The 11880-nt window shown below is 40.6% G+C and overlaps 1 protein-coding gene across 1 annotated transcript; it reads right to left on the bottom strand.

Moving 5' to 3' along the window:
- Nucleotides 1-8285: 8285 nt before the first annotated feature.
- LOC146980866 (arrestin domain-containing protein 3-like) lies at nucleotides 8286-11345 on the bottom strand. Its single transcript, XM_085785810.1, has 6 exons — nucleotides 11306-11345; nucleotides 11034-11094; nucleotides 10699-10849; nucleotides 10266-10362; nucleotides 9368-9624; nucleotides 8286-8565 (listed from the first exon to the last, which is right to left on the bottom strand). The coding sequence occupies exons 3-6, from the start codon at nucleotides 10843-10845 to the stop codon at nucleotides 8299-8301; spliced, it is 768 nt and encodes a 255-aa protein (XP_085641936.1). The 5' UTR covers nucleotides 10846-10849; nucleotides 11034-11094; nucleotides 11306-11345; the 3' UTR covers nucleotides 8286-8298.
- Between the last annotated feature and the right edge of the window lie 535 nt (nucleotides 11346-11880).

Below are 11880 nucleotides of genomic sequence, written 5' to 3'. Positions count from 1 at the left end.
TTACTCTGTTATGGGTGGAGAAGAGGTTGAAAACGAAACTGTTATTAGTTTATTTGTCCACTAGGTGGTGCTGAGAAACTGCACTAAAAATGATCCAATTAATTGGTTAAGTTATTTATCAATGAAAAAAAAAATCGAAACATTTGTTGCTTAGTAAATATTAGAAACTAAGGATGATTAACTGAATATTAAAACTTTAATATGATCAGTTGACAGTAACTTAGAACATTTACTTAAAGCTTAGAGGTCAAGTTGTAAGTCATGTAATTCACTTCATTTTAAAGAATAGTCTACATTTTATTACACTAAATTTAATTGGAGAGTATGATATGAAGTATAAGATTGTTCATCAAACATATATGATCTCTGTCAACACTGTCATGTTATAATATAAAGAATATTCTCATTTTCAATGTCATTTTATTATTTCTAACACTTTCATTATCTAAACTCTTCTGTCCCATTTAAAAACATGTTTTTATTACATATAATCACATTCAGAAATGTCATGATGGGATTTGGGGTTTTGTTCATTTCACACTGTAAAATATATATAATATTTTCAACTTTCAACTACACCCATGAAAAGCAGCAATAATAGTAACTCTATAATATTACTTAGGATACAATATGTCATATTTTGCAATGTTCAAATAAAGACTTTTGACTTCCACTAAAGACTGACTTAAAGCAGAAGTAAGCGATCCGGTCGTTTTGGCTAACTTCCTGTCAGCCGATGGAGTTAGCAGTCCCCGTTGTCATGTTCGTGTTCCAAGGATGAGGCCGTGTTGATAGCAAGTAACTTAGTTTAATGTCTCACGTTCTCAATAACATACATGTGGCTCCATGCAGTCTTGCTCTACTCCGTTATATGGTACGGTAAGCTGACTACTAACCAGTACTGCCGCCTAGCGGTCAAACATGTAATAACATCCAATCATAACATCCCCCTTTTTCTAAGGTAAAATGCATTAACATGAATCATCACATTAGCTGTGTCAGTTATTTCAACCATTTCACATTCAGCATAACTCTGCAACACATAAGCAGTATAAACAGTTTATATCAGATTGCATAACTCATATCTAAGCCAACACTAGACCATTTAGAACACATTCACAACATCAATCAATATACATTTTGTTCAACATCTTTAACATGCATATTGAATTTTCTTTGTTTATAAGTTCAGTCTATCAGGCTTTCTGATTTCTCTTGTGGACCTTCTTAACTCAGGTTCGCTTGGAGTAGGTGTGTGAGAGTCAGTGTTACAGTCCATAACAGGTGTGGGAATTACCTGAGATTCACCACAGGTTACACTGAGCTCACCAACAGTCCCTTGAGGAGTCTTTAACAGACTGCGACGATTGCGTCTGAGGATTTGTCCATCATCAGTTTTCACCGTGTACGATCGTGGAGCAACTTCTTGCAGGACAGTTGCTTTTGTACTCCATCCATCAGCATCCTCAATCCTGACTGTGTCGTTGGTAGTCAGTGGAGGGAGATGCTTGGTTGTTCTGTCATAGAATGACTTTTGCATCATTTTCTGTTGTCGTAGCTTATGTTCAATCTTTGAGTGATTCTTTTGCTGTAATTTGTCATTTTGATGACTCGGCAAAGTTGTTCGTAGCTTCCTCTTCATCAGCAGTTCAGCTGGGGATAGGCCGCACTGAAGAGGTGATGCTCTGTAGCTCAATAAAGCCAGATAGGGATCCGAGTCACTGTCAGCAGCTTTCTTTAGGAGTTGCTTGAGAATGTGAACTCCTTTTTCAGCTTGCCCGTTTGACTGTGCATAGTGTGGGCTTGACGTCACATGCTTGAAATCATATTGCTCTGCAAACTTCTGCCATTCTTTGCTGCTGAAGCAGGGGCCATTGTCGCTCACCACGGTGTGTGGGATGCCATGCCTGGCGAAGATAGATTTAGCATGTGTTATGACACAAGTTGATGTTGAGCTTGTTAGTAGCGCCATCTCAGGGAAGTTTGAGTAGTAATCCATTACCACAAAATAGTCTTTACCTCTGAGATGAAACAAGTCCATTCCTACTTTGTGCCATGGTGCTGTTGGCACCTCAGCTACCACCATAGGCTCTTTGCTCTGCTTGTTCCTGTGTTTCTGGCATGTTTCACATTTACTTATAAGTGTTTCAATGTCTTTGCTCAGTCCGGGCCAGAAAACCGTGTCTCTCGCCCTCCTTTTGCACTTTTCGATGCCGAGATGGCCTTCATGTATCCTGTGCAACATGTCCATTCTCAAAGCCCGTGGAATAACAATCCTGCCCTTTTTCAACAGCAGACCATCCACAGTACTAAGCTCACCTCTGACATGGTAAAAGTGTGGACACGAACCAGCTGGCCATCCCTCATCCATGTTCTTCATGACATGCTGTAGCTCAGCATCCTTTGCTGTAGCCTCCGCTATTTGTCTTGACTTTGTGTCAGACACAGGCAGTGTAGCCAACACCAAGTTCACGTGACACTGTATGTCCTCGTCTGTTGCACTCACACTGTCGCCTGTAGTTGCTCTGGATAGGGCATCAGCAAGGACTAGGTGTTTACCTGGAGTATATATCAGTTCAAAATCATACCTTTGCATCTTCATCATTAACCGCTGAATCCGTGGAGACATTTCGTTCAGATTCTTTTTGATGATGGCGACCAGCGGTCGATGATCAGTTTCGACTGTGAAAGACGGCAGGCCGTACACGTAGCTATGAAACCGCTCCAAACCATACGCCAGTCCCAAACATTCTTTTTCGATCTGAGCGTATCGACATTCAGATTTTGTCATAGCCCGAGATGCATAGGCTACCGGTTTCCAGTGCTCACCCTCAGCCTGGAGTAGAACGGCACCAATACCATCTTTGGAAGCATGGCCAGGACCCCCTTGCAAAAGAGATTCTGAATCTCAATGGGATTATTCCTGGTTAAATAAAGGTTAAAAAAAAAAAAAAAAAAAAAAAATCTGTAGACACTTTTATCCTCTTCGTGTGGTCATAAAATGACAACACAGGTGCTGTGGTCAGTGTGTTCTTGAGTTTTTGCCACTCATGCTCATGTTTCACTGTCCATTTAAACTCACAGTCCCTGTGCAGAAGCTCTCGTATGCATGATGTCTTTGCTGTCAGATTGGGAATGAATTTACCTATGAAATTCACCATCCCCATGATGCGTAGCACCCCTGTCTTGTCTGTGGGCGTTGGCATGTTCTGTATTGCATGTATTTTGTCTTTATCTGGTTGGACACCACGTGCAGACAGCTTGTCTCCAAGGAAGAGGATCTCTTGAACGCCAAACTCACATTTACTCTTGTTGAGTTTCAGTCCATACTTTTGTATGCGTTCCATAACTCTGTTCAGCCTCTCGTTGTGCTCTTGGGCTGTGGAACCCCATATGATGATGTCATCAATGTAGACTCGAACTCCATCCAAGCCCTCGATGATCTGCTCCATCGCTCTGTGAAATATTTCAGGTGCTGACTTGATTCCAAAAGGCAGTCTGAGAAAGCAGTGTCTGCCGAAGGGCGTATTAAAGGTACAGTACTTGGTGCTGCTTTCATCCAGTTTCAGCTGCCAGAAGCCTTGTGAGGCGTCAAGCTTCGTGAAGTAGTTGGCACCTGACATTTCACTGATGATCTCTTCACGTGTAGGTATTTGATAATGTTCACGCTTTATGCTCTCATTTAGGTCTTTAGGGTCCATACATATTCTCAACTCACCATTCTTTTTCTTTGTGATGACCAGTGAGTTGACCCAGTCTGTAGGCTCATTAACCTTTTTGATCACCCCTAGCATGATCATTCTGTCGAGTTCAGTGGCGCCGGAACTCTGCGTGCTGCATGCACAACTGGCTGGGCTCCTTCTTTCAACTGTATTTTATATGTGAAGGGCAAAACACCAAAACCCTTGAAAACATCGATACACTCTTTTCACAAGCCCCAGTTCTTCACAGGCTCTGTCACCCAGAAGTGATTCACGTCCCTCATTCACAACAAAGAAGAATAGGTGGTGCACTTTTCCTTTAACTGTGACACTCAACCTGCATGTGCCCAAACATTTGATTGGCCGCCCATTGTAGTCTTTCAGTCCAGATTCTTTTCTTTTTATTTGTGGCTTATTTTTCATTGCCTTCACATCACACCTGCTTATGAGATTTGCTTCCGCACCAGTGTCCAATCTCATGGTGACTACAGTCCCATTTATCATTAGAGGAGCTATCCACTTATCTTCTCTAGTGACATAATTTACATTGTCTGGTTTATTTATTTGTTCACTTTCACAATTCACCATTCCAACAAAGAACGTGTCACTTAGATCAGGCTCGTCTATTAAGTTTACAGTTTTTTCTTTCTTCCACTCTTTCCGTTTGGAGAAGCATTGTTTAGCATAATGATTCTTGCCTTGGCAAGTGGAGCATTGCTTACCAAACGCTGGACACTGTCTAGGCTTGTGCTGTGAGCCGCAGCGCTTGCAGTTTATCATCACGTCCTCCTGCTGTGCAGGCCGGGTCTGTGTGCGCTGTCTCCGCTGATACGACACTGCTCCAACCGCTGCCGCGCTGTCGCTCTGTGCCGAGGCGACTGCAGACATCTCGTTGAACGTCCTCACGTGCCTTTGGGACAGCTCACTTGCCTGGCAGATCTTAATGGCTCCTGCCAGCGTCAGCTCCATCTCCCGTAGTAGCCTCTCTCTGACCTTTTTATCCGCCACACCGAAGACAATCTGATCCCGGATCATGGAGTCCGTCAGCGTTGCGAAGTTGCAGGACTGCGCCTTTAGCCGCAAGTCCGTCAGGAAGCTATCAAATGGCTCATGCTGCCGCTGTGTACGAGACCGAAACACGTACCTCTCGTACGTCTCGTTTTTCTTCGGAGAACAGTGAGTATCAAACTTACTAAGCACTACATTCAACTTTTCATTATCTTCAGGACTGTCAAACACGAACGTGTTAAATACTTCTATGGCCTGTGGCCCTGCTATCGTTAGCAGCAGCGCTACCTTTCTTGCTTCTGGCTTAGCCTCGAGTCCCATAGCAGCAACATATAGGTGAAACTGTTGTTTGAAGGTGCGCCAGTTCTCGTCGACATTCCCCGTCAGTTTCAAACTTTCCGGTGGTTTTAAATCCATGTCGCCCATTCGAGTTTACTCCTGGTACCATGTCATGTTCGTGTTCCAAGGATGAGGCCGTGTTGATAGCAAGTAACTTAGTTTAATGTCTCACGTTCTCAACAACATACATGTGGCTCCATGCAGTCTTGCTCTACTCCGTTATATGGTACGGTAAGCTGACTACTAACCAGTACTGCCGCCTAGCGGTCAAACATGTAATAACATCCAATCATAACAGCATGATGCAAAGCTTTTGTTGTACTTCATTCACACTGACAGTTTTAAAAAAGAACGTTAATTTACTGATCTAAATTACACATTGTAAATGTTAACTATAATCTTGCTGTGTGATGATTATAGTTCAGTGACCATCACATGTCACAAGGTGGCAGCAATGTTTTTGATGACATTGCAGTTGTGGATGTAATTTGTGTGAGTGTATTTTTGTTTCTTTAGAAATGTCTAAATCTGATGTGTCTCCATGTGAAGGTATAATTACTGATGGCATCAAGTTCTGGATGATCATCTTACAAAAGTAAATGGTGAAAAAAAGCGGTGAAAAACAAGAAGAAACTTGCCTTGTGAAGACAGCAATGCAGCCGACCTCAAGCATGCAAATGTTGTCAAACCGGTTTTTGTTGCAGGATCACAGCCATACAGTGTGTGAGCCTTTTGCCACTACTAATGGCCGCTAACTACCTGCTCCGAATCACCGCCATGACCTGGAAAGTAGTCTCTGATATTAATTAACAATGTTACCATCTTGTCTTGCTAATTTTCTCTTAGCATTCAGTCAAGGAAGAGTAACACCTGCTTTGATCAAGGTTGGACCTGCCATATGCTGAGGCTTTTTAAGTGTGTCACATGACACTATGATGTCAAGAAAATGTCCATTTGCTGTACATAATGAGAGTTTACATCAAGGAATGTTCCAGCTAAATTATTAGGTCTACTATCTGCACAGGTATATTTCCTCAGACACTTCAAACAAACCACAAATGTGGATATACAGTATGTATAATGTTCTTTCAACAATGGGAATCAAATATTGTTCAGACATTGTGTCTCAACACTGTTGCAAAAGTGCCGAATAATGTGTTTTCTGTCAGGTTCCTCGCAAACCAGCTAAGTGAGGAAGTTTGGAGATAGCATTTACAGTTACAGTTGTCCTACCAATGAAATGTGTGTGTGTGTGTGTGTGTGTGTGTGTGTGTGTGTGATAACATAGCTTTGTCCAACTGACAGTTTTGCAAGTGATCAGCACATCAAAAATATTTATCATTTTAAAATTTTTGGTTTTATAGACATTTTTACAATGGGTTACGGTTAGGCTTTGTACCATTTGTTATTCATTGTACATAAAACATTGTAAACTTATAATTGAAAAATCCCATTCATTTCCTTTAGAACGAATTCTTAGCATGGATACAAATATCTATATAAAACTGTTATATGAACTGCTCACACATATTCATTATAAGAACCACTCGGGGGAAAAAGATAAATGACTGTGTCACAGTGTTTTAATGCAACTTAAAAGGCAAGGTTTAATAAGGTTTAAATGTATTTCCAGTTAGAAATCATCCAGATAAAAACAAACAAACACTATATACAAAATGCTCAGTTATGGTCAGTCTCACCTCACAAACAAAAAAAATAAAGCTGTATCTGAAATTGGAGAAAGACCACTTGTCATACTTTGTTTACAAGTTACAATTGGAGACATCTTATCATGACTGCACAATAAACTCCCTTTTATAGATTATGTACTGTATCAGTAAATACTGCAGTGTAATAAATAGCCTCACTGATCAGAATATGCTGAAAAAAATCTCACTTTAGAAAACAAAAACCCTTCACCACAATATAAGAATGATCAATGATGTAACCTCTATTTCATTTATTTGAAATGTGCATATACCTTAGTTTAGTTTAGTTTAGTATGTTTATTTCGGTCTCATAAAAACAAATACAGTAGACAAATATAAAGGTATAAATACAAAACAAAATAAATCAGAACAAAAACACAACAAGCAAATCAATTTACTTTGACCGAAAAGGTGTAGGCTGAAGCATCAGCTTATTTTGCCTACCCTTCTTAAAGGATAATTTCCGTTTTTTACAACCTGGACCTTATTTCTAGCATAAAATACGATCATTTTACTCACCCAGACAACTTTGGTGTCATTTGGAGTTGTTTTGACGAAATTAGCCCCAGTGGAGCGGCGCGTATATCCGTATAATGCGAGAACACGGGGCACGCAATGCAGCCTCTAAATACCACATTATCCGCCGCAAAACTCGTTCATTTCGCCAATATTTTGTTATGATACACTAGTGCTATTCCCCTCCGAGCTTGTGGTGGCATGTTAACAACATCCGGGGTCTGTAGGTTGACCTACTAACCTCTGATCTGGCTGCCCGGCTCATTCTGATAATAATCATTCTGCTTCGGCATTCAGGTCCATTTTAGCTCAACTAGCCGGAGCTTTAGTGAGTCCAGGCTGCGGAGAGGAAGCCTGTGGAAGCTGAACTTCATCCAGCTGCTCATTTTGATCTGACAAGTCAGAAACACGCAGAAACGAACCATAGCATTAGCGGTAGCAAGTTAGCCGCGCCGGGCAGCGGTCGGAGATGACATCATCCAGATAAGAGGTTAGTAGTCAACCTACAGGCGCAGCATGTTGATAACATGCCACCACGGGCTCGGAGGGGAATAGCACTAGTGTATCATAACAAAATATTGCGAAATGAACGAGTTTTGCGGCGGATAATGTGTTATTTAGAGGCTGCATTGCGTGCCCCGTGTTCTCGCATTATACGGATATATGCGCCACTCCACTGGGACTAATTTCGTCAAAACAACTCCAAATGACACCAAAGTTGTCTGGGTGAGTAAAATGATCTTATTTTATGCTAGAAATAAGGTCCAGGTTGTAAAAAACGGAAATTATCCTTTAAATTAACATTTTTCGTTCACTCAATTTAAAACATTTTTTTTTACAGAGCAACAACAACAAACAAAAAAAACGCATATTCTACATACAGCAGTTTATAAGCACACTGGTATTTATAAATCAGTTTTATATTTATTAATAATATTATTTTTAAATAACTTTTTGAATCTATTAAGTGTGTTGCACAGTTTGATTTCTAATTCTAGAAATTCCTAATTCCTTCAGTTTTGTCACTAATATTTGGTACCATAGTCTGCCAAAGGCGGGTACATCCCATGTGCTGCATAGGGAGGAGGGGGATCAGAAGCCTGGGAGGCTGCTGGTAGCTGTGGTGGAGGGATGCCCCAAGCCGCCCCCTGTGGGTTAGTGTTCCCGAATGGTCCAAAACCAAAGTCGGAAGCGACAGGTGGTGGTGCCACAGCAGGAACCTGAGAGGCCGGTAGGATGATTATATCAAATTTGATCGTTGGGTTTGAAGCATATTTGACTTCGAGGTAGACCTGTGGAAAACACAGCTAATGTTACACTCAGTACGTTTACATGCAGAGCTTAATCGAGCTATGCTCAAAATTCGATTTTGGCGTCAAGTCGGACTTCTGTCCTTGTCTCAATATACATGCAACTGAGAAAACCGAATAACTGACGGGGTCCGCCCCCTCATGCGACGTCACCCGTTGCTTCAGCGGGTTAATACGCCCCCTGTCCTGTTGACTTTTCTGTCACCTCGTAAAAAACTGAAACAATTTATAAGCTTAATAATAAATTCTCAACTGCAGTTCCCGACCTATTTTTTAAATAAAACACTCTTGCTGGTCGCGCTGTGTGAAATGCATTGAATCGGCGCTGATGTTGGGTTTTTTTCTTTACTTGGCCGGGTTCGGGCGGCTTCTCTGCTCCACTTGGTGCCGTCTCTACGGTTGTGGAGCATGCGCACATGCATTGTCCAGTTATACTCCGACTAAGGCGTATACATGACGGAGAAAATCGAATTCCAATCGCATTATCTGGGTGTCTTAATCGGAGTTCTCAACTCCGATTTCAGTCGGACTAAGGTGTTTACATGCACTTCAGTTGTCCAGTTATAGTCGGATTAAGGCAATAATTCGGTTTTTTCAAGTGTCATGTAAACGTACTGACTGTTGGATTTCATTTGTTTTGCCTCATGTCTCCAGAGCATGTGTTTCCCTCTTCCCTAACAACAGACCAACTTATTTCTCTGGCATCAAGAACACTTTTTTTAGAAGACATAATACTTTTTGTGCATAGTTGTGTGAGAACAAGTGCACACATAGAGCTGCTTACCCTGAGTCTGTGCTCTACTTTGATGATGTTGCAGTTGTAGATGGAGGGCTCCACATCAAGGGGGATGTTGATGATCCTTGTGACATTTGTTTTAGCAGAAGGGGGGATGGGCTCTCCCACCTCTTTTAAGAGGTCCTGAGTATGGAGTCTTCTCTTCCCTCTGGCAAAGAAGCTGCTCTTTCTGTACACACAGAACTTGGGCTTGATCTCACGAGAGGAGTTGTTCTGAATGAGGGCCACAACTTTCAATCCTTCACCTAAAAGAAGACCAGAAATGTGAAAGTAATCCTTATCATGAAATAGGGGTGGGAGAAAAAATCGATTCACATAAGTATCCGATATTTTCTTTTGGCGATTTTTAAATCGATTTCTTCTTTCAAAAATCAATAAAAAAAAAAAAAAGTTTATATTGTGCAATGTGCATTTTTTTTTGCATACAGAGAGTCCAGGTTTTGAAAAGGGTTTAAGTTCACTTTATAATGGAGTATGTTAATTTATAGGCTCCTACAGTATTTGTGTGCAGATAAATGTTAAAATGTAGCAGTTTACCTCAGAAAGGTTCAGAAGCCTGTTTTTTCTATACTCTTTTATTTTTACCTCTTTTATGCAGTCCAGGCTTTTGAAAAGAGAGTAAACATATATATTGCTGCTGAATAAATCTTAAAAACTGAGGTGTATTTTTTGGGGAAATATGGTTCCTGGAATAGTCTGTAGACAATCATAATCATTCAACTGTTTCACTGGTGTTAAAAATGTAGACTAAAAATCGGCAATATCGTAGAATCAAAATTTAAATCGAATCAGCATCCAAAAGATCGTAGAAGGATCGAATCGGGAGAAAAGCATATCGTCCCAGCCCTAGCATTAAATTGGTAAGTATCATTATGAGAGCTCTCACCTTGTAAAAATCCAGTTTTTTCGATGTCTACATCCATGGATACTTCTCCTGAAGAGAAGAATTTCAGCTTCTTAACCTTTGATTCATGCTGTGGTGCCTGAAAGACCAGATTCATTAATACGACACTCTTATAAACATAAACTGTTTTAGACTTTATTCTGGTGCCTCAAATTGTCCTGCCCACTGCCTTCCCCTAAAATTAAACAACTATTCTCACAGGTAAACTAAAATATTTCAATTTAGGGGCGGTGTTTAGCTCAGTTGTTAGAGCACCCTCCCCATGTGTTGAGGCTATAGTCCTCAGCCCCGGTTTGAATCCATTGCCCAACACAACTTGCAAGTATTATACAGGGTCGGATTTTGGTAACTCAACTATCAACAACCAGAACTGATTTTTTGAATGACTGCAATGAAGATGTTACCCAGAACGTACCATTATGCCAGGCATACTGGAAGCATCTGCTTTTGTCACAAAGTTGATGTTAGTGAAATCTTTAGTTGAAATCCTCATTGACCTGCTCAGCTTTGCTTTCAGGGAGTATTTAATCTGACCAGCACTCCCAGTAAAGGAGGAGGGCATATCCCTTTAGCATGAGAGAAAGTAAGACAGAGGAGCATGAGAGACTGATCAGAAAAGAATAGGCTATAGAATAGGCAAGAAAATATATTTTTGCAAGCCTTTTAAAATCATTTGATCGAATCTATTAACTCAAAGTGAACTACATCAGCAAAAAATATTTAAGTTTCATAAATTAGCCTATTACTTACTGGGGAGGGATTTGAAATGTGAATGGGTAGACGTGGGATCCTGGGGCAACAACCCTGCTGTCTAAAAATGTAGAAACAAAAGTGACACTGTGTTTTTGTCAAATTTGAAGATTGTGATTGGACAGTAATGTAACTAGCCAGTAATGTAACTAGGCAACAAAATAATATAGGGGCCAAGGTGGCTTGAAACCACTACATGGGATCTGAGTACAATGAAAAACAAAACTGAGCCACGTACATCAGAGGCTGAGGCAGAATTGTCAGATACTTACATGTGTCTCCATGCTGGTTTGTCAGAATTGTTTGGTTGTCAGTATCTAAAGTGAAAGAAGCACACCTTGTAAGTTTGAGCAATTGACTTAAATATTAGCCTACATTGTCTGCTTTACACTGAGCTTGCAATTCTAAAATACACTTTTTGCAAATGACAACACACGGTTATCTACATTACACACATCATTCAAAACTACAAGCCTGTGTGTGTTGTTTGCTTACACTGCCACAGAAATACTCAATACTCAATTATCAATCACTTGCAAACAGAATGCAACTGTGAAAACACCTGTAACCAATGAGATCACTTGAAAATCAAAACTTTAAAGGGATAGTATCATTTTTTTAAAGTGGGGTTGTATGATCTACAAATAGCCCCTAAGTAGGCTACTTTAATTGCAGTAGAAGACTCTCTGCACTCCTCCCGTTAGCAACGCCAGCCCATAATAGCCCTGCCCAGAGATTTACAACATACATTGTTGTGAATGGACCCAAAGAAACGGCCTATTTTCACGGCCTAAAAGAGGTTTTACCTGAAAAAAAAATACACAGTTCGCTATAATATAATTTTTTC

This window comes from Trachurus japonicus, chromosome 9 (assembly GCF_045865225.1).
Source record: "Trachurus japonicus isolate A0001 chromosome 9, Traja_1.0".
Lineage (NCBI taxonomy): Eukaryota > Metazoa > Chordata > Actinopteri > Carangiformes > Carangidae > Trachurus > Trachurus japonicus.
The sequence above is the reverse complement of the archived record's forward strand: the minus strand, read 5'-3'. Positions and strand labels throughout refer to the sequence as shown.

Coding starts and splice junctions, on each gene's coding strand:
- LOC146980866 (XM_085785810.1), bottom strand. CDS start 10,845: ATGCCCTCCTCCTTTACTGGGAGTGCTGGTCAGATTAAATACTCCCTG. Junction 9,625..10,265: donor AAAAACTGGATTTTTACAAG/GTGAGAGCTCTC, acceptor GTCTTCTTTTAG/GTGAAGGATTGAAAGTTGTG. Junction 8,566..9,367: donor AAGTAGAGCACAGACTCAGG/GTAAGCAGCTCT, acceptor TGTTTTCCACAG/GTCTACCTCGAAGTCAAATA.